The sequence below is a fragment of the Dipodomys ordii genome, unplaced genomic scaffold (genome assembly GCF_000151885.1).
Source record: "Dipodomys ordii isolate 6190 unplaced genomic scaffold, Dord_2.0 Scaffold99, whole genome shotgun sequence".
In the NCBI taxonomy this organism is placed as follows: Eukaryota; Metazoa; Chordata; class Mammalia; order Rodentia; family Heteromyidae; genus Dipodomys; species Dipodomys ordii.
Window position 1 is genome coordinate 6,069,561 of NW_012267315.1, and position 23,468 is coordinate 6,093,028.

Genomic DNA, 23,468 nt, shown 5'->3' on the forward strand with positions numbered 1-23,468 from the left:
TAGAAAAGCTGATTAAACCCAGAAAGACGAACCAGTGTTTCCAGAGTGCATGGAGAGGGCTCAAGGAAAGTGAATTGGAGTAAGGACTAGGAATGCCAAAGCTCAAGTGGTCTGGATTTGGCTCTGGCTGGAAGAGTAAAGCAGCTTTCTGCTCATGCACAAGAGTTCTGCCTTTACTTCTGTGCACTAGGAACCTCCATTAAGTCACCTGCCCATCCACTTTGCCTGGCAGGGTTTAGCAGCTGGGGGATAATGCTGAGATTCAGCTCTATCTTCCCTTTTATCCCATTTGTGGGATTTCTTTGCACATCTTGGGTTTATTAGAGGCTGCATTAATAGAATTTGTACAATAAATCAAGTGCTCTGGAAGTTGCCCAGCTATTTACATTGATTTGCTGCTACGTAAGTTCAGGACTAATAGTCTGAGGCAAGGTTGGCAAAGGGAGGCTCTTAGTGCTCTGGCCTCCCTTCCCAGCTCCTCTCTTCCTCTTGTCATAGAAAGCACAGCCATTTCCCTTTAATTAGGCTGCAGAGAACACAGCCCAGGCTAGCATTAGGTTGCATGGCCACTCAGCCCTGCTTTAGTCCTGTGCATTTCCTATCTGTTTTTCTGTAGGAAAAGAAAAAGGTGTGTCTATGCACACAGAACCCCTTGAAGACTCCCAGGAACAAAGGCGCAAGGAGGAATGCCCTTTTGTGAGACCTTGACTTCAAGAACTAGCAAATTTCATAAGCGGAGATTGTTCTCACCTTATTATTCCTGTCTAGATTAGTTGCTCTTTACAAATCTAAAGAGTAGGAATATTTATCAATACTGAATATATACACACTTTTTGTAAGACTTGTTTAAAATTGTTAAGTAACATTTAAAAGAATTCTAGTATATAACAGGATTTTTAAATCAATGTGTTATTATTTTTCATGAAAATTGTTTAGGACGAGAAATTACTACTGTTCCTCCACCTTTCTTGTTACTCTTATGATTTGGGCTCTGAAAATCAAGTATGGTTTTCCACTCCTTTCTGGGCTAGAGGTGGAAGCCAGAGCCCTATGCATGCTAGGCAAGTGCTCTACCACTGAGCTATACTCCCATCTCATGCCTAAAAACTCAACTAATGCATTTTTAGCTCCTTTCTCTGCAGAACAACAATGAGTATAATAGATTATAGCCCAGGGACCAGCACAAAAACCCTGAAGTCCACACTGGTATAAATAAATGAATAAAGGGGAAGAATACAAATGAATAAAGAGGTAAGTTTTTTAAATTATAGAATGTGCAATAATAAATGTAGAAATCGTATTAGGAAAAAAACCCACTATTTGGCAAATGCCACAGTAATAATCGAACAAAGAATTGTCAATGAATGCTCATACTGGTGGACAAAAAAAGAAATCATGAGAAAGAGGCTGTTTTCATAGTCTCAAGGTATCACTAATTACAAATGTAAAATTAGCATATATCTGGGGGAGCAGCCTGCAATCTTTTTCTGGCAAAGTGACCACAGTTGCCGGGGGTCAACTGTGTCACCCTGGGGTAAGAGCCTCAGGGGTTTCCTGATAGAAAATTCCCCAGGAGGACACCTCCTTCCTATGGTTCCTGCCAAAATGTTTACTACAACATGGAAAGAACAAGAGATGGCAGACAAACTCAACTGGCAGATAATCTACAGGATTACTGATTGGTATTTTTCAAAAGTGATTTCATGGCCACAGTGTATAAAAGTACAACTACCACAATCTCCTCTTGTAACCTACACCATGGCCACACTGTGATATTTTTATACAACCACCATGATGCTATCTTGTAATTTCCATTACCACAGTATGTAAACGTACAAGTACCATGATCTCCTCTTGTATCTTCCTCATCCTCTTCTAAGCTAGAGATTTCTAAATTTCCATAACTCTCTTTTTAGTTCTTTCTGCTCATTTCTGATCTGCCTCTTGTTTCCTAATTCGGACTTGTCACCCATGCTTCTGTGACAAGCAACTGCTATCTTCTGGGCCTGCCTTTCTACCTGCCTTCTTCTCAGTCTCACAAGAGGGGTGGGAAAGATCCTCAGGATGTTGGAGTTTGCTTAAATAATTGCAAAAATTATTAGCTTTGTTCCAAGGAAGTGTAAGAATTTGCATTTAGGTGTAATTGTGAGTTTTTCAAGTTAATTCCAGCCAGGCATTGGTAGCAACACTGGTCATCCTAGCTACTCAGGAAACTGAGATGTGAGTATTGCATTTCCACACCAACCAGGCTGGACAGTTCTTGAGACTGTTAGCTCCAATTAGCCGCCCCAAAGCCAGAAGCAGGGTTGTGTCTCAAGTGGTAGAATGCTAGCTTTGAGCAAAAAAAAGCTCAGGGACAGTGTCCAGGCCCTGAGTTCAAGCTCCAGGACCAGCACAAAATAATTGTTTAAAAAAAGTGATGTCATGGGAAGAGAAGGTGGAGTGAACTCCCCCGTTGGAGACTGTGGAAACATGACAGTAAGCTGAATGGATTCCTGGATCAGATCTTAGAATAGTACGACAGTGAGCAAAACTTAAGTGGTTAAAGACCCAAAGTTTTGTGATAATAAAGTTATTTCAAAATTCTGACAACTATATGAGGGTTATATAAGAATGTTGTTCAAGTGGGGCGCAGTTGGCTCTCGCCTGTAATCCTAGCTACTCAGGGGGCTGGGATCTAAGGACTGAGATTAAAAGCTGGCCAGGGCAGAAAAGACCCCATGAGACTCTTATTTCCAATTAACCACTCAAAACAAAAACAAAAACAAAAACAAAAAAATGGAAGCAGCACTACAGCTTCAAGTGGCAGAGTGTTAGCCTTGAGCAAAAGAGTTCAGGGACAGCACCCAGGCCCTGACAATGAAGTTTTGAGAGTTACAAAGGGGTATCATGTTAGAAACTCATTTTAAGCCTCAGGAAGAAAACCATCTTCCCACTCATAGACTGTGTGTGTGAGAGACAGAAGGGAGGAGGAGAAGACAGAAGGAGAATAGAGGAGTATGTTCAGAGAACCGTAAAGCAAATGAAAAAATGTTTTACATTTAGGGAGTCTGGGTAAAGGGCATTTTGGTTATTCTTCGCTCTACTTTTGTATCCCCTTGGCAATCTGAAATTATGAAGTAAAAGATAAAAAAGAAATCACTGAAATTATGAAATAAAAAGAGTAAAAGAAATCAGTATGTGTTTAGTCTCTATTTTTAGTAAAGAGGTACCCACAGAGTTGTTTACACATGTGCTCACTGGATTCCTGTAGCTGAACCATGTTTGTGGGGGCTCTTGCCCAGAGTGTGCATTACACACTTGGGGTAGGTGAATTTAAGAAATGGCTGGGGTGCCGGGGTCCAGCTACCAGAGACACTCCTCACTCTTTGAGAGGACTTGTTCTGATTCATTATGAAATATCAGAGCCCTTTATTTAGAACTGGAAAGGATATGGAAACTGCTATAATTGCTGAGAGCCACGTGCTCTGCTTTCTTCCCTGTTCCCCTGCAGTATTAGGATGGAACCCAGGACCTTACACATAATTAGCAGGTGCTGTATCCCAGCCCCCTCATGTTTCTTTTAGTGCCATTAACATGGCCACTGAAAGTTAAAAATTCTGTATGTGATCATGTTCTATTTCTTCTGGATAGAACTAATGTAGCTGATGGGAATGGGGTAGAAATAATTATCTGTTGAATTCCCAGGAGAGAAGTATTTCCAGTGCAAGTATGAACATGCTGTGATCCTCACACAGTTCTCCTAAAAGAAGAGATAAATGACAAAAGAAAATTACAGTACTGTGTAGTCATACTGTCATGTGCATAAATGCCATGATAACCCACAAAGATCTGATGATATAGGCAATAAGAAGGTGCATGGAAGAATGAGACACTAAGCGTCTGTCAACGGCATTCCAGCTGGGAGGAATGGCATGGGAACAGCTTGGAGATGAACAGTGGCATTCAGTATTCAGGGAAGGACAATGCCTTGATTGCTCTAGCATCCAGTCAGGTGCAAGGAGAGAGGCAGGAGATGGGCTAAACTATAAGTGCCTGTTAATAGAGAGTCATGGAAAGGTTAAACAAGTGTTAAGGTTAAATGAATGTGTGGCTATTCTCCCATTCATTCATGTTCTGGAACAGGTGTTCTAGAAGCAGTGTGGAGGATGAGCTGGAATGGAGTACAGCTAGAAGCGAAGGGCCCTACTATGTGCAGCTGCAGTGAGCACAGGAAAGGAGGAAAGTCTAGGAAGCAGAGCAGAGCACCCTAAGCGAGTTGCTGGAGGGGAAGCAGGTTAGAAGGGCTTTGTAGACACTCCAGAAACTAGGCATAAGAGATGGGCAGGAAGCAGGGTAGAGAATGGAGAGATACACAGTGGGGAAAGGAGAGGTAAAAGTCTATTCCTTTTTAAAGATGAGGTTAATTCAGAGGTGCCTGCCGAAGGCTAGAATGGAAATGTCCAGTTGGCCAGACTGACAACAGCACAGAGCTGGACAAGGACCCCAAGAGAGGATGTGGTCCAATAAAAAAGATGACTAGGCTGAAGGCAAATCCCAGAAAACATCAATATTTTATGGGAAGAGGTAGGTGAAGGAGTGGCGGGCAGCGGGTGGGGGTAGGGGCGGCAGAGGAGAAACTTGATCATACAATCATGGGAAGAAATGACTGGGAATACTGGAGATTGCACTGAGTGAATTATAGGTTCCAACCAGCCAAACACTATCAGGAGCCTTGTGTGGTAAAAGAGAAAGCTTTACTTAATTTAGTCCGGTAGGGAGGGCTAGACGTCTTAATGGAAGGAGTTGAGGGGCCTTGTACTTGCTAGATTTACCAATTGCTTTACCAATCTGGAAAGCCTTAGCAATCAATGAAAATACAAAAATTTTATAGGGGAGAGGGAAACTAGGAAAAAAATGAGGGCGGGGTAACAAGTTCAACCAGTAATGTACTTATTACCTTACTTGTGTAACTGTAATCCCTCTGTATATCACCTTGAAAATAATCTGATGACTTCAAAAAATTTTATAGGATGCAGCAAAAACAGTTCTCAGAGGGAAATGTATATCTATAAATTGTCTACCTCAATAAAAATGGAAAATTCAATAATCTATAAGGAATTTTTTTTTCAATCATGGGGCTTGAACTTGGGGGCTGGGCTCTGTCCCTGAGCTCTTTTGCTCAAGACTACCACTCTACCACTTTGAGCCCAGCTCCACTTCCAGTTTTCTGGTGGCTAATTGGAGATAAGAGTCTCATACATTTTCCTGCCCAGGATGGCTTTGAACCATGATCCTCAGATCTCAGTCTCCTGAGTAGCTAGGATTACAGATATGAGCCACCATTACCAGGCTTTAGCTCTGTTTTGCTTTATTTATTTATTTATTGATAACTAACATTAGAGCCTCACTCTTCTGGACTACAGTTTTCCTACTTTTGGCTTCCCCTAGTTGTTGAAATAACCGGCACATGCTACCATTGCCAGCTTCTTCCTGTTGAGATGGAATCTCACAACTATTTCTGCCTAGACTGGCCTAGATCTATGATCTGCTCAATTTTAAACTCCTACATAGCTTAGGATGACAAGTGTGTGCCACGGTGCCTTGCTATGGGTTGAGAAGGGTTATTGTGAGCTTTTCTGTCCAGATAGCCTTGAACCATTATCTTCCCAATCTTAGCCTCTTAAGTAGCTAGGATAACAGGTGTGAGCCACCAGAGCCCAGTTACAAGGAAGTTTCAGATAATGATGTGAACAAATTGGTCAAAATGATAACAGAAAATAAAAACTTGTCATAGACCGAGAGAAAAAAATATTGTGCAAGGTTCAACAATTAAAAACAATTGAAGAACTGGGAAGGTGGCTCAGGGGTAGCATGCTCGCCTCGCATGCTTGAGGCCCTGGGTTCGATTCCTCAGCACCACATAAGCAGGAAAAGCTGGAAGTGGCATTGTGGCTCAAGTGGTAGAGCGCTAGCCTTGAGCTGAAGAGCTGAGGGTAAGCGCCCAGCTCCAGAGTTCAGGCCCCATGACTGACAAAAATAAAAATAAAAAAAAAATTGAAAAGGGGCACTAGATCTGCAGAGACACCTTACCAAAGGAGATTTGCAGATGCCAAGTAAGCATTTGGAATGTGTTGCTTCCAAATTACTCAATATCACACATTACGTGTTGCAAATTTAAAACAACAATGAGGTATCACTGCACACCTATCAGGATGGCTACAATCCACAACACTGACACCACCAAATGTTGGCAAGGTGTGGAGCAACAGGAACTCCCTGTCATTGCTGGTTGGAATGCAAAACTGACAGCCATTTTGGAAGACAATTTTGCAGTTTCTTAAAAACTGAACACCATACAAGCCAAGATATCCTGTCAATTAGCCAAGTGGATAAGTGAACCCTAGACTATCCAAACAATGGAATATTATTATAAAGAGACATGGAGAAACCTTAGAAGCATATTGCTAAGTAAAAGAAACCAATTTAAAAAGGCTATATGACTATGATTTCTATGATATAATAAGTAAAGCTATGGAGATCAGAGGGACTTGCAGAAAGGGAAGGGGAGAGGAATGAATAATGAGAGCACAGACTGTATCTAGGCCAGTGAAAGAATGCTGTTAAATATTGTAATGGCTGGAGCATATCATATCATTAGACATCTGTCAAGGCTTATAGAATACATAACACCAATACACTTACAATAGTGTCACTTATATCAAATGCACCACACTAAAATGTAAACAATAGAAGACACTGTGAGGAGTGGGATTAGGGGAGATTATGTGGGAATTCCGTGCTTTCTTACCACTTTTTCTGTAAATTTACACTTGCCCTTTAAAATCCTATAATAATTTTAAAAATTGACTAGAAGATATTTGAGATATATACAATTAGGACTACTAGTCTTTGTCAAAAACTCTCATGAATTAAAAAGAAACAGGTAGCCCGATAGAAAATGGGCAAAGGCTAAGAAAAAGAAATTTACTAAAGAATAAACGCAAGGCTGGCACTGGTGGCTCATGCCTATAATCCTACCTACTTAGGAGGCTGAGATTTGAGGATTGAGGTTTGAAGCCAGTCCAGGCAGGAAAGTCTGTGAGACTCATCTCCAGTTAACCTCCAGAAAACTGGAAGTAGCCCTGTGAGTCAAAGTGGTAGAGCGCTAGCCTTGAGTAAAAAGAGCTCAAAGACAGGGCCCAGAAGGCTCACAACAAGAAAAGAAAAAAAGAAAAAAAAGAAAGAAAAAGCAAGCAAGGAAGGAAGCAAGGGAGGGAGGGAGGGAGGAAGGGAGGAAGGGAGGGAGGAAGGGAGGGAGGGAGGATGTGAGGGAGGGAGGGAGAGAAGAAAAGATAAAAAGAAAGAAAAGGAAGGAAGAAAGGAAGGAAAGAAAGAGAAAGAAGGAAAGAAAGAGAAAGAAAAGAAATGGAGGGAGTGAGGGAGGGAAGGATGGAGGGAGAAAAGAGAGAGGGAAAGAAAGAACAGAAAGAAAAGAATGGTCAATAGACACATGAAGAAATGCTCAATTTCTCTGGACATAAATGCAAATCAAAACAACATTGAGATTCCACCTCATCCAGTTAGAATGGTTATAATCAAGAAATCTAATAACAACAGATGCGGGAGGGGATGTGGCCAAAAGGGAACCCTACTACATTGTTGCTGGGAGTGTAAACTTGTTCAACCACTCTGGAAAGCAATATAAAGTTTCCTCAAAAGACTAAACATAGAGCTCCTCTATGACCCAGCAATCCCACTTCTGGGCATTTACCCAAATGACCACAAACAAGACCACACTAAAGCTACCAGCACAACCATGTTTATCGCAGCATTATTCACCATAACTAAGATATGGAACCAACCCAGATGGGCCTCAGTAGATGAATGGATCAAGAAAATGTGACACACACACACACACACACACACACTGGAATTTATGCTTCCATTAGAGAGAATGACACCACCCAAAACTTGGAAAAAATTAAGTGAAGTAAGCCAGACCCAAAGAAACATAGGTCCTATGGTTTCCCTTATTAATTAGTATATGTCTGGGATACTGTTACCAGACAAGAAGAAAAGATTAGAAGGTATGTACATATGACTATATAAGATGTCTACACTTTTTTAAACTTCCTTTTTAGTGTCTGATGAATTTAGACCTGTTGTCCTATTTTTGGAAAGAAGAGGAAAGTTGAATAAATTCTGAGAGTCCTTTCATGCTTAGAATTTATCATGCTTAGTTCCATTTATCCATTTGGGCCTTATTTAGGCTAAGGTCCTTCCATTTTTTTTTGTCCCAGAACTTTGAAGGAAGGTTAGGCTAATCTGGAGAGTATACAGGCTCAAGCCAGAATCCTCTCATAGCTGAGGTTTGGCAGTTAGAACTTGAGTGGCAGAATAGCGGATGGGTATGGGGCAAGACCTCCAGGGAGAGGCGCTTTGTCAAAGGAGGGTGATCACAGAGTTCGAGCTGCATAATCACATCATTAAGGGCCATCTGATATTATTGAAAACAAAGTCATTATAATGATACTTTAGCAGTCTCAAGCCTGAGAACCACTCACAATCTAATTCAATAAATAAGCTACTTAAGTATAGAAAGTCAAAAGGATGAACAGATTTTGTGTCATATTAGCAAATTTGATTTTCATTAATGCAAGATGAATGTCTTCTATGAAACACTTTCATATCATATTAATGACATGATAGCAAACAGTATTCACAGGTTGCTAGGCAACACGAGGACCCTCTAATGATCTCCTCTGCACTTGAGAGGCCACAGAGGGAAGATGCCAGAGCTCTGAGGAGAGTTTCCATTTCTTGGCAACTATTTCTGCTGGAAGACCATCAAGGGACATGGCGTTAGGGAATTAATGATACCATTTACAATGGCAAATGCATACCTCTTCACTAGTCTCTCCCTTGTACTTCCTTGCTGTGTGAGAGAAAGAATTAAGAAGTAGGCTTCCATGTGAGAGATCAAGAGTTCTCAATCCACATGACTACCCTGCTTAGATAAGCAATGGGCTGTTAGGAAATCAGGAGAGAAGTAGTCTCTCTCAAGGTTGTTTGCTGGGACCTGCTTTATCCCCTGCTATCCTTTCCTTCTTAGGGGTGGGGGTTAGACCCCCAACAGGTCATGCTGGGACTTCATGATTCTATGAATCAGGGATAGCCATTGGTCCAAACATTGCAGTCATGTGTTCTTGTGCAGCAACCATGACAAAAGTTAATGGCATACAGCAAAAGCCATCTTATGCTCATGATAGCTTGGCTTTGCTCCATGATGATAAAGGCTTCAGATGGAAAGATGAATGTCGAGGGCCCCTCCAATTACTGGGGTTTCCATCATCTAGAAGTTTTCTCATTCAGATGTCTGGTTATTGACCTGAAAGCTCAGGTCAGTTGGGACACTTGAGAGCACCAATATGGTCTTTCCACACGGCTCAGGCTTCCTCCCAGCCATGGAAGTCCCAGGGTTCCACTTCCATGCTAAAGGTCATCACAAGCCTGCCTAGATTCAAGGGCAGAGGACAAAGTTCCCACCCATTTACCAGAGTCAGAGCTTAAACTTGACCATTATGCATGTCAGAGCCATCAGTCTCTGGAGGATTGGAGTTGGGATTGAGATTTATTTGGATAATTCTGTGGGTTTAGGGATTTGTATAACATGGTCATATGGCAGCCCTGAGGTGAGCAGGGAATAAAAAGAAATCATGCTTAGTTTCTTCTATCTGTTCTGTCCTTTGTCCTGTGATGCACGTCATAACGCTCCACAAGGATATCACCTTTTACCTTAAACCTTGAGCTATGACTTCTGTTGCTTGCAACCAAACAGTGCCAAGGAACTCAGAGATCACATATTTCAAGTGATTATGGATGCCTATTTGGGACTTACATAGATGAGATAAATTCTCATTGATTACTTCTAGGCTTATCTACTGACTTCCTCTTATGGTCAGTGAAGTTTTGCCTTTTTAAACATAATTTCCCTTTTCCTCCCTCTATCAATTTTCCCAAAGATTTTGGTAAAGTTTATGTCTGTGATTACTTATTTTAATAGTGCAAATATTGAATTTTCCTCCATTTAACTCCATTTTCTCCTTAGTTTTCAGTGTATTCAGCAATATCCACAATGTTTTTAACAATGTTTCCCCAGTCTGCAAAATTCCCCTTGATGTTATTTTCTTTCCAGCATCCCTCTCTCTTCTCCCCTTTTAGGCTTTTCTTTGGCCTACCTTCCAATGAGTGAGACCAGGAAGTGTATCAAGAACATATTTCTTAAAATCTTTGTTACTTTCCTTTTTCTTTTTCTTTTCCTTTTTTTCTTTTTCCTTCTTTCTCTGTCTCCCTCTCCCTCTCCCTCCCTCCCTCCCTCCCTCCCTCCCTCCCTCCCTCCCTCTCTCTCTCTCTCCCTCTCTCTCTCTGTATGTATGTATGTGTATGCTGATGCTGGGGTTTGAACTCAGGGTCTTGTGTTCTCACTGTTTCTTCACTCAAGGCTGGTATTCTACCACTTAAGCCATACCTCCACTTCGGATTTTCCTTTTCTCAAATTTTAGCCACCATAGTAGCCAAGATTAGAGGTGTAAAGCTACCAAGTGCCCAGCTTTCTTAAAATCTTTCATCTAATATTATCTTGGAATGATTTTTAATACCCTAAAGTTAAAAATGTTTCTGTACTTTGGATTTCTTCCTTCTTAGTATGCTATAGGCCGAAATGTTGTATTAAAAGCAAACACTTCAGCCCAGCACCTAACTGGGGGAAAAATCACATTAGTTCAGATATTAAATCCCTTCCAGGGTTCCATCAGCCTTGGACCACCTGTGTGAAATCCACTTGCAGATCTGTCCTGAGGGCAATGACTCACCAGAAGGATTTGCTTCAAGGGGCACTGGAGACAGACTGAGTTAGGGGCCTGCCATACCCGCAGATGACTGGCAGTGAGTCTGTGCTAATATCTTGAACAAGTTCTAGCACTGTTCAATTATCACATGCAGAAAGTCTCCAGCTTGCAGCTACCACTTGTCAACTGGGCTGCTAGTGGCTAGGAACTAATCATTAGGCCTGCCAAGGAGCAGAGAAGACTTCCTAGCAGCCTCATAGCCTCCGTGTGGTGTATATTTTCCTATTTCACTTGGATTTGCTCCTAATGATTGAACTATAGATTATTAATGCTGTGAGCCTCTGGGATACCAGCATGGCTGTGCTGGGCTCTATTTTACCCTTGGAGCCTTCAGCACGTACCCTTGCCTGGAAGGTAGTGCTCTGGCAGCTGTCAGAACTGCTGGGTCCAAGAGGGTACCGTGGGTTCCAAATAGTGGCTCCTATTAGCAGCTGCAGGGGCATCGTTGGTGGCATTTGGTGTTCTCTTCTCCTGAAATTACCTGGTAGAGTGAATAATAAGTCACAAAGCACAGCTCAGGGTTTTGCTGGGAGGGTGACAAAAAGTATTTATAAGAGAGAAGGAAAAGAGGTCGGGGCCATGCTGGGGCCTTGCCATCTGTCACTTTGCAGTTATCCTGGGTGTGTGTTAGGGACGCAGCTGAGCGTCATGCACACAGTCAGGCTCTGCAAAATGCAGCGCCTGGAGAAGGGCAATCCCAGGGCTGGCACACCCAGGAGGGTAGTATGGCGACTGTTAGTAAAAGCCCAGGGTGGAATCTGTGCTGAAAATCTCCCATATGTTATTTCGTGCAGACATTCAAAGCAACTCCAAAAGTAGTCCTAAGTGCCTCTTAGGAAATACAGCTTAGGGGAGTGGGAGTGATTTCCCTGAAGAGACTGAAGAAGTGCCCGGTGTGCTCTCTCTCCATTTCACACATGATCACCACTGGGCGAGGATCAGAAAATGCTCTCTGCATGCAGAAGAGGAAGTTGAGGCTGGAAGAATGTCTATCAGTAGCAGAATCTAGGACCAGCTGACCCAGCAGCTTCAGAGGGAGAGGGGTACTGTGTATGCTCCATAGCACAGTGACCAGCTCCTGGGAGCAGCATCTGCCTGTCTACACGATGGCCTGGTGTACTGTGAGGAGGCAAAGTAGAACTTGGGGTGTGAATATCTGTTCAAGCTAGCTCAGACCAACATAACAAAATACTGTAGAGTGGCCGACTTAAACAATAAAAAACTCTTTCTCCCAGTTTGGGAGGCTGGGGGTCCAAAATCAATGTATAGCACAGTCAGGTTCTGGTAAGAGCTTTCTTTATGGATTGCAGAAGATCTGCTTTTTGTGAGGCTCTCACATGGAGGACAGAAAGAGAGACAGATGCCTTTTAAATGCCTCTTATAATGCTATCTTCCTACTGGGGTAGAGTGCAACCCTTATGACTTCATTTAACCTTTCTACTTCCTAATGATCCTATTTCTAGATGTAGTCACTTTAGTTCAACGTATCAATTTGATGGGACACAATTCAGTCCCTATTGATATAAGTGGAGTTTCTTTTTTTTTTTTTTTTTTTTTTGGGTCTTGTCGTGGGACCTGAACTCGGGGCCTGGACGCTGTCCCTCAGCTCTTCAGCTCAAGGCTAGCACCCTACCACTTGAGCTACTGCGCCACTTCCGGCTTTTTCTTTTTGCTTATGTGGTGCTGAGGAATCAAACCCAGGGCCTCAGGCATGCAAGGCAAGCGCTCTACCACTGAGCCACCTTCCCAGCCCCCTATAAGTGGAGTTTCTGGTTGGGAGGGAGTAAACAGAGAAATCAGATGGGCTAATGGGTTGGGACTGACAAGCGATATGGGTTGGGTGTAAGTAGGTGACCGATGCACTTTGTGGGGGTGGGTAATACCATATGTAAGTCTGGAGATGTTATATACTATATAACAAATTTGAAAGGTGTTTCTGTATGGCCTACTTGTTTGCATTATTTTTTAGCAAGCAATCTATTGTCAGCTTTGTTCTTCTGTAAATAATGTGCCTATTTTCTCTCCCTGGCTTTTCAGTATTTTCTGTTTATCACTGGTTTTGAGCAATTTGGTGTGTCTGGGTGTTGTTTGCTTGCTTCATGCTTTTCTTGCTCTGAGATTCAATGAATTCTGTACATTTAGAGTTTTCATCACCTCTTATTTCTTCAGGATACTTGAAGGCATCCATAACTCACTGGACTCCTATTTGTTATTTTTTACAGTCTTTTTCTTTTCTGTGTTTCATTTTGGGCAGTTTCAATGGTTATGTCTTCATCTTCCCTGATCTGCAAGAACTAATGTGCCGTAACTCCATTTGGTGAGTATTTCCATCTTATTCACTGTAATCATCATTTCTAGAGGTTTGATCTGGGACTTCTACAGACCTTCCACATCTTCAGTTAACTTTTCGATCATGTAGAATCACAATTTTTATATGCTTCTCTGCTAAATTCCAACATCTGTGTTGGTTGTTGGTTGGTTTTTCTTCCCATTTTGGTCTATACTTTTCTTTTTCTTAACATGTCTAGATTTTTTTTGCACTCCAGAAGTTGTGAATTTTGTTTGATTAAGCACTGGAATTTTCAGAATTCCTAAAAACATTCTTGTTTGAGAGTGTAATTAAGTTACTGGGGAAAATATGGCACATTTAAATCTTGCTTTTGAGACATGCTAAGTGGGACTGGTATTTAGCCTAGGCCTAATTATTCCCTGATACTGAGATCAGATCTGTCACTTCATCTGTCTATTCCCATGCTAGTATGAGCATTGCGCACTATAACCTAGGATCACTACTCTGGCCTTGGCCAGTTTTCTTACTTATATACTGTCCAGTGCTACAGTGAATATTCATGGAAGCTCTTCTACATAACTTGTGTTTCTCTCTCTCTCTCTCTCTCCCTCCCTCTTCCCCTTTCTCTCCCCCCTTACTTCTTTCCCCCCCTCCCTCTTTCTCCCTTCCTTCCCTCCCTGTTCTCTCCCTCTCTGCAGTTTTTTCCTCCCCAGTTCTCTCTCCTGAGAACTCTACCTGCCTTGGTCTCCTCTGACTCTCAGCTCCCTCTCCACATAGCCCAATTCTACTGGGCTCTGGCTAGGCTGCACCTCCCTTTGCCGTGGTCTGGCATCTTTTAGGAAACCAGGCTGGAGCAATCATAGGATTCACTTTATTTGTATTCCATCTCTCAGAGATCACTGCCCTTGTCTAACTGTTCATTATCCCTTTTTAAAAAACAATGTATGCAGTTTTTAAGCTATTTCAAGTAAGAGAGTAAAATTCTGATCTCTTCAACAGTTAGTGAAAAAATAACAAATTCCAAAACATGTTTTCTTAGCAGTTGGAATAAGGGTTGGTGTTTGTGGACCTCTATATATTTATAGCAAAGCTTACCCTTATTGATAGTAGATATAAATCAAATTTCAAGTGGCTTTGATAGATTTGCATTGGAGGGGGAGCTGACTTCTGATCAAGTTTGACTAGTTAGATTAGAAATACTATTGAGAAATATTTTCTACTGGCTCAGTAGGAATGTGAAAGACAAAATTCCTGCACTCATGTACAGAATGGGTTCTACATGGGCTGGGTTTCCTCCAGAGGAAGTTCTAGGAAGGACATGGAAGACAGCCATGAACACTGTGAGGTAGAAACCTGGTAGCTAAAACAGAATCTGATGGGGAGGGAGGCGGGACTTAATTTGCTGGGATGAATCATGCAGAGAGGTGGTGTTGGCATGTGAGGTACAAAGTCCTTGTTCTACAAATTCCCCACTGTGGTAGAGATGAAACAGATCTGCAGATCCCTGTTTTGAAAATTTCTTAAAAGCCACCCTTAAGCTTGCCCATTCAAGGAATTTTATAAATCATCCCCCAAATGACAGCAACAGTTTCTGTTTAAACTAACCAGAATAGATTCTGTTACCTGTAACTGAACCCTTCCTGATAGACTAATCATTGTATTTATGCATAAGATGGCTGAGGAACAGCTTATCTGAGGAAAAGGAGACATTTGTTAGCTTGTTTTTTCCCTGGTTTACTTGTGCATGCCTTACCATGATTTTCAATGTGTACTTTGTTTGGCTAATTCTTTTAGTACACTTGTCCATTTGATAGAGGTTGGTTAGTTAGAAATGGACAGTATCTGTAAGTCCACCAAACCAGCTACATAAAAACTATAGCATGTCAGGCACGAGTGGCTCATGCCTATATAATTCTAGCCACTCAGAAAGCTGAGATCTGATGATCATGGTTACAAACCAAACTGGGCAGGAAAGTCTGTGAATCTTATCCCTAACTAATTACCGAAAAAAAAGATGGAAGTAGAGCTGTGGCTCAAATGGTAGAATGCTAGCCTTGAGTTAAAACCCCAGGATCAGTGCATACACATATACACACATATGCGCGCGCGTGCGTGCGCACACACACACACACATACACACACACACACACACACACACACACACAAACTATATGAATTTCCAAATTTACCTAATAAGGTTGCTTCTCCAAGTTATAACATCCCCCAGGTACTTGGGACATGGTGGCTCTACACAGATGTACATCTATCTTTCATCTGGCCCAAGATGGCACCGATCTATGTGCTTTGAATAACTGTGAAACTCAATTTCATTCCCTGTTTTAGAGATAAAAATATAAATAGTTCTAATGCTTTCTTCCTTTACTGAAGAATTAACCTGGTCCTCCTTTTAGGTATTTCTGCCTGAGAAACACAATTATTTTCATACACTGTGTTTTCTGTTAATCTTTTAACAGGTCAATGAAAAGCAAACTTGACAGCTGGTTCTTTTGAAGGATGGCCTTTGCATAACTGTCTTGTCCTACATACAGGGAGTTAGACAGAGATGGGGAGCTCTGATGCCTGGTGCTATTGGATCACTATCTTGGTTGTGACCCACTGCGAGTCTTGCCACTCTGAGATGGCATCATCCATCTATAAGACTAATGTAATGACCATAATTGAAGTCGGCCAAGAGAGGAGGCTGGATAATCTGTGAACCTGTTTCAGGTCTTAATTCTAGGGACCAGATAATAGTTACCCTACATCTCTTTTCATCCCACACAGCTAAATTCTTGGTGGTAGGATTAGCTATGTACTTTATAATTCTACTTGGCTTTATAATTTTTTCCTACAATTGCTATAGTAAACATGTATTGCTTTTGTAATGGAAAATGTCAAAAATTAAACAAATATGTACAAAAAGAAACCTAAAAAGATCCAGGCCTAGGAAGAGAGGAATGAGAATGTTACACATGTGATGATTTCCTGCTGCCCCGTTGTCTTCAAAGCATCGCTCCAATTGTGAGTTTCCCATAAAAAATTTAGGCAGGCAGGCTAGTTCCTTCTCATGGTTCAGTAGTCTGAGAACACAATTTCTGAAATGTATTTATTTTATCCATTTCAATCATAGTAGAACAACATAGTTGTGTCTTGGAGCTTGGAAAAGCAGTATTTATATTAAAGGGGTTTAGTACCCTCGTAGGTAACCACAAAGCTCATCGGCTATTATTGGCTTATCAGCTATTATTTTAACCTCATAAATAATAACCTTCAGCCACATGCTGCCAGATGAGTTTTTAATGAGATGAAAGAAGAAAATCTCTAAAGGACTTTAGTCCCTGCAGGACAAGTTTGAAAAGAACAGTGATGTCATGAAGATGCTCTGTGGGACAGAAGTCAATTTAGAACATCATAACTGTCTCCCCTAAAGCTCAAAGCAAGACTTGAGATCTAACAACAGGATAGAGTACTTGTAATCAAGACATTCTTAGGTAACTTTAGTAAAGAAGTGGTCAGCTGCTTGGGGTTTGGCCAGCTGGCCTCTAAATAAGAGATGAAATGGAATCTTTATTTTGGCCAGAAAGGCCAAGTGCCTTTGTATCTACCTACAGAGTGACCAAACACCCCAGAGATTCCCTTTTCCCACATCCCTTCTCCTTCCCCATCTGGCTTCCTTTAACAATTTGTTTTCTGATTGAACCTACAAAAGCAGTTACAGAGAGAAATCACTCTACTATTGGATTATCACTGAGCACCCCGATCTGTTAGCTCTAGCATTGGCACATCAGAGACTGAGCGCCAAATGGGGCTGGAGATTAGTATTATAGGAAACATTTGTTGATAGAAGGTACACCCAACATTGCTCACTGTGGATTTTATGAATGCAACTGGTTCACAGCAGTTTATTACATGATAATACTAGCAATATGTGGCTGTTGAATGAGCATGTGAAACTTGGCTCAGTGACTGAATTTAATTAACTTTAGGTGCTGGAGATGGAACCCAGGGCCTCCTGTATAGCAGACAGGCGCTGTACCACCCACTTGGAGAGAGATAACACCCTTCAGCCCTAATTTTAACTACAATTTGAATAGTCACATGTCACAATTGGCTATCATATTGGACAGTGCAGGTATAAAGTATTTGTAATTGAAACCACATTCCAAAGCAATTTTTAAAATTATATGATAGATTAGATATTAGACTTCAGACACACTTTATAATACAAAAGTTAATAGTTTCAAGTTTTAAATGATTCTCAGGAGTTTTTGGGGTTGCTTTTTGTAACCAGTGGTTTGAAATGAAATCTCCTTCAAGGGTAGCTATATAGAAATATTTGACCTATTCCCTTGTAAAGGGCCTTGGAAGGTACATTAACTCTAATCTTAGTACATATATTATTACTTTAAATAAACCACTGGACTTCTCACTTCATTGTAATGACTCCTACCTAGTAATTTTTTTTATCTTAGAGCATAACTGCAAACAAGTCTATTAAATATCATGTGTATCTCCATATAGATAATTGCCAGTAGCTATGTCTAATGAGTTTTAAAGCCTTTTCTCATTTGAATGATTAAAGAAGCACTATATTCAGGCCAGTGACATGGCAAGTGGCTCACAGGGAAGATTGTAGAATTGTGTTAGTCGGCCTTCTATTGCTGTAACAAAATACCTGAGCTAATCAAGTTATAAAGTCTCTGGTGGGATGGTGGATAGCAATGATGAGGAGTGTATGGTGGAGTGAAACCTGTTCACTTCACAGCCAGGAAGAAAAGCAGAGGAAGGAGAAGGGGCTGAGGTCCTACCATTCCCTTTGAAGGCCTGCCTTAATGACCTCAATACTCCCCATCAGGCTCTACCTCCTAAAGGTTCCATCCTTTCCTAATTGTATCACTCTGGGGGCGCATGAGCCTTTGGGGCACATTCTAGCTCCAGACTATAGCACAGAGGTAACCTACCAGTCAACACTTTTTAGGTACTTACAAAGGAATTGACATGGCAGTGTAGACAGTCACATTTCAAGATTTTGAAAAGTCTGGGAAAATGGGCACCTGGAATGTAGTGTGCAGTTTACTGTCTGACAAGGTACAAGGCAACTGTGTAGACAGGAACAGAAACGCCAGTCATGAGCGAATGATTCCATTTGGAGTCTAATAAATAATTAGGGGACCATGTAGGCCAGCTCCTCTTCTGCAGCTCTGAACAGGGAGCCGGCACAAGGTGGCTTTCCTGAGGAAACAACTTCTGGAGCCTCACAGTTCAAACAGGTAATGGCCGCCTTTTACAGGGCCTACTCAGATCCCATTTAGAATATTGTGCACAGGAGCACTTACCCACTAAAAATAGGCTGTCGAGTGTTGGGGAAAGTGTGGAGGAGATGGCAGTGCTCACAGGAGGAGAGGGTGGTTGGGGGTGGTTTTGAGAGCTGAGATGTTAAGATGTGAAGAGAGGTGATTTAATCAAGGTATCTGAGTATCTGATGGGCTTGAACAATGAAGCTAGGGCAGGACCTATTCATGCTGTGAGGACAAAAGATGCTACAGTCTGTTAATTAAGGCTAAGGAGGGGAGAGTCAGTAGGCAAGACCTTTCTTTTGTAGGGTCATTGATAAGTGGAGGTAAAAAGATGAGGTACGGCTAAGAAAGGAGAGGAAATGTGGGAACAGGCTTTGTTAAAGTCCCTAAGAGGCAGCAGCTCAGGAGGCTGCCTGCCTGGTCTCTCCCTCCCTCCACCCACAGAGCCATTTCCCAGCTTCTTGAACTCTGCGAGTTCCTGTCACCTCTGCTGTCCTGGAGGGAGCGACAGTCTCAGCAGGGAGGTAGAGTCTGTTCAAGGTCACCACACAAAGTACTTAGCAGGCAGGGAGATGTGGGGGAGGGGGGTTAAGTGTAGGTGTGTGTGTCGGGGGGGGGGCACATGTGTACACATGGGACCTGTGCAACAGGAATGCTTTAAGAGGAAAACTGGGAAAAGGTAGATTTTAGTAATATAGTGTGACTTTCAAATGCTGGTTGCTTAGAAATGAATGGTAAATGGGCTAAAGAGAGGAAGGGGAAATGTCGTGATCAAGGCCCATGCAACAGTAGTTTTACAATAAAAATGTATTGAAAAAAATTCAATGCATATTGTGCAAAATTAAGAAAATTGGGATTGGGAGGGATTGGGGAGAATGATGAAAGGGGTGACACTGATCAAGATTCACTGTTTTCATATTCTACTTTGTTGAATGATAACGCCTTTGTACAACGCCTTAAAGATAAAAATTAAAACAAAAAAACAAAAATGTGAGCAATAAAGAAATGGACTCATATGAAATCAACCATCTGATTAATTCATCTCTCTCTGTCTTACACACACACACACACACACACTCCTCAGGAGTGAATTAGTCTCTTCCCCTTCGGTGCCAGTGGTTTGTACTGGCACTCCAAGGTGAAAATAAAGAACAAAATATAGACAGCCTCGGAGCCAGCCTGGGCTGCCACCTCTCAGTATCACTGCACTCCGATGGCAGCTGTCTGCCTGTGTCCCACCATGGCTCGCTTGCCACCACTAGTTCCCATATGGCTGCAAAAAGAGTCATTGCTCATGAGGCCTCAACTGCCACAGCAAAGTCTGATCCAAGTGGCTGCCACTGTTCTCATTGGCACAGCCAGGACCGGTGAATGGAGAAGATAAAGATCCAGAGGGCTTTTCTGAACCAGGAGAGGAACAGATACTGAAGACATGGCTGATTTGCAGAAAAACAAATAAAAAAACAACAACAACTGAGTGGCTAATGATCAACCCCTTCCAGTGTGGAGAAAAGAGCTCCCAGATGTGGTGGATGGAGGTGCACAAAGGAAATATGCCCAGGTTTGAAGGACTGATGGTGCCGGTGCCGCCAAGGTCAGGAAAACAATCAGTAATCATATCACAGCCAAAATCAGCTGGGCCATTCACCGGGCTTGGAAACCGCCTCTCCAGTCTGACAACAGACAGGGCCGGTGGTGCTGGGCCAAGAATCAGCACTGAGGCCTGGCAGCACTTCGTGGCACTTGAGAAGAATGTGGCCACAGCTGCATGTGTACATGAACACATGTATGGGTGCGCCTGCCAAGGTATGGGGCACCCTCAGCAGCGCCTTGACAAATGACCAGTGGTGTCTTTTTGCTCCTTATTTCTTTCTGACAGATGTCAATCAACATCTCTTGCTATCCAGGGCTGTCCTGTCTTGCTTGGCCATTTTGAATGTTCACTCTGAGATCAAATTAACTTTGTGAAATGATTGCTTTCATCAGTTAACAACAGCTGCGCCCTGACTGGCGGTCTCAAGCTCACTAATGCTAATGTTTCAAGGAGAGACAAGCCAACCAGAAGTTTGAATTTGGTCAAATGTGAAAACATTTCTCTGTCTAGAGAAGATTCTTAGCTTATCATTCACTAGCAAGTAGAATTTTTTAGCAGACAACTGATCTAGAACTAAAATGTTTTGGGTAAGACTGATAAAATCTTAGGTACAAAATAAGGAGCAAATAGTTTTGCTTGTGTGTGTGTGTTTGGACTTGAACTCTGGGCCTGGCACTGTCCCTGAGCTTTTTTGCGTAAGGCTAATGCTCTACCACTTGAGCCACTGCTCCACTTTCAGACTTCTGGTGGCTAATTGGAGATAGGAGTCTCATTAACTTTCCTGCCCAGGATGCCTTCAAACTACAATCCTCAAAGCTCAGCTTCCTTAGGAGCTAAGATTACAGGTGTAAGCCACCAGCTTCAAGCCTGGATTGAATTTAAATTTTTTTAATTAATATTTAATTTTAAAAAGTTAAAAATTAAAAAATTAAATGTTTTTCAGATTAACATTAAGATTAATATCAAATCAACAAAAGGTTTGAGGAGGGAAAGCCTATGACATTTTATCAAAATTTAGTTTATGTTTGAAAGTAAAAGCAATTTCAGAAATTAGATATTCCTTCTGGAAACAAACCCCAAATCCATTAATGATAATGATGCTAAGCAGAGCATGTGCTTATTAATAAGCACAAGACCCCAGGTTCAATTTGCATGTGTACATTTCCATGCACTGAAACAAAAATGGGTATCAGGGCTGGGAAGGTGGCTCAGTGGTAGAGCGCTTGCCTTGCATCAATGAGGCCCTGTTTCTATTCCTCAGCACCATATAAGCAAAAAGACAAAAGCCGGAAGTGGCGCTGCGGCCCAAGTGGTAGAGCGCTAGCCTTGAGCTGAAGAGCTGAGGGACAGCGCCCAGGCCCAGAATTCAGGCCCCATGACTGGACCAAAAAAAAAAAAGGGGGGTATCAACGGAATTTTCTATAACACTATAAAAGGCAATCACAGCACACTTAATACTTGACACATTCCCTTTAAGAATGAGGCAAAGATGACATCCCTAAATATTCCTACTGTATTTTACACTAAAAAATTTAGCCAGTGCGGTAGGACAAGAAAAATAAATAGAAATCACAAAGATTTGAAAAGAAGAAACAGAACGTCCCTTTTTTGCAGATGATACAGTTTACTCTATGTGGAAAATCTAGAAGACTCAATAAAAAATTATTTGAATTAGTGAAAGAGTTCACTAAATTTGCAGGGCATAGACCCATACCCCAAACTAAGCCATTTCTATATACTAGCAGCAATTGATGATGATATTGGTAGTTACAATAGAAAGTAAAACACCTTTGGGTCCTATCAAACAAAAATTGTGCAAACTATTCACGGAAAAAATAATAAAAACCTTCACTGAAAGACATGAAAAAGATTTAAATAAATCACTTACTACTGAGAGAAGGATTTTGATTATCAAGTGCAGAAAATCTTTTTGGAATCTTGGCAAACCTCACTCACCTCTACTTGCCCATGTTCTGGAAGGGAAAAGGCTGGGATCACAAACTGCTTGTGTGGTGGTATGGGATTCCCACTAGGTCCTTCCATATCTGGATCTCAAATGTTCCTTTGAGGTTCTGACCACTGCTTAACAGTCCCACGTGGAAAGGAATGTATCATGTCATCTCAGCCTTCCAGGCATGAAAGCTGTACACAGCTGTACTTCTCCACATGTCCCTTTTAGTCTCCAGCCAGTGTTAGAGGTTCAGGTCTTTTTTGATTACATTAGAACAAAAGCTGAACCACTGCAGCTTCTCGCAGAGAGATTCTTGTTTTGCTCTATGGTGAATTACAACACGCATACCTCATTTAGGAGGCCTATTTTCTGCAATCCAACACAAGGTAGAACTTACCTGTAGAAATCTGAGATCAATTTGTCATCGTAACGATCACTCAGATTGTTGAGGGTTTGCTCATGCTGGCCGAACAGGCGGAGGTAGTTGGAGACAGGAAAAGGTGTCTTAGAAAGACAGGTGATCGTCTCTATTATTCTATACCTGTTAATGTGAATACGGAAGTATGTCCCTTCTTTTGCATTACCTGTTATCAGTTGTGAGCCCTAGGAGCACAGCAAGAGAAAGAACAAAAAACAACATTAGAAACATTTCTAGTCTTTGGGAACTATCTTAGAGTGACTTTTCACATCTAACAGACAGGTTATATCTTATCATTTGTTCCAAATAACCGTCATGGATATTGACTACACTCACCGGAAGATTACAGTGTGTCACGCACCCCAGATGCAGACTTCGTGACTAAATATTCCTCAAGGTATTTTAAACCATGATTGCGCTGTTATATTTCTTTTTTTAAAAAAATTTATTGTGACAATATTGTACAGAGGGATTATAATTACACGGGCAAGGTAATGAGTACATTTCTTATCCAGCATTGTTGCCTCCTCCTTTGTTTGGCCTTCCCATTCCTTCCTATCCCCCTCCCACCCCACCCCCTCACCCGGCCCTGCCCGGCCACAGGTGTAGTTCGTTTTTCAACATAACGACTTTACATCTCATTGTTGCAATGGGTCCACCTGTATCCCTATTTAAATGGTTTGTTTTTGCCCTTCCCTCCACAAATTATACCAATATCAAATACAATGAAAGCAGGGGTGATACTGTGGAGGAGGGACATACAAAGCAACAAAGAAATAATCTTATAAATATGTTAGAAACAATCACAAGAAAGAAAAAAAAACATTTGAATACTTATCTTGGGGCTCACTTCGCCTAACATCAACTTATCTGACCTTTTCTGCTTGTCTCAGACACATACTAGTTATTACAAATAAGGGAAACCATGGGACCTATGTTTCTTTGGGCCTGGCTTACTTCACTTAATATACTTTTTTCCAAGTTTTTCCATTTCCTAACAAATGGGGCAATGTCATTCTTTCTGATGGA

General features: G+C 41.7%; 1 protein-coding gene across 1 annotated transcript in view; it reads right to left on the reverse strand.

The window, feature by feature from the left end:
• Window positions 1-23,468, reverse strand: part of Cfap61 (cilia and flagella associated protein 61) — a 230,095-nt gene that overhangs the window by 23,409 nt on the left and 183,218 nt on the right. Inside the window, exon 26 of the mRNA XM_013027044.1 lies at window positions 22,419-22,624. Coding sequence (XP_012882498.1) covers window positions 22,419-22,624 — 206 coding nt within the window. The remainder of the gene's footprint in view (window positions 1-22,418; window positions 22,625-23,468) is intronic.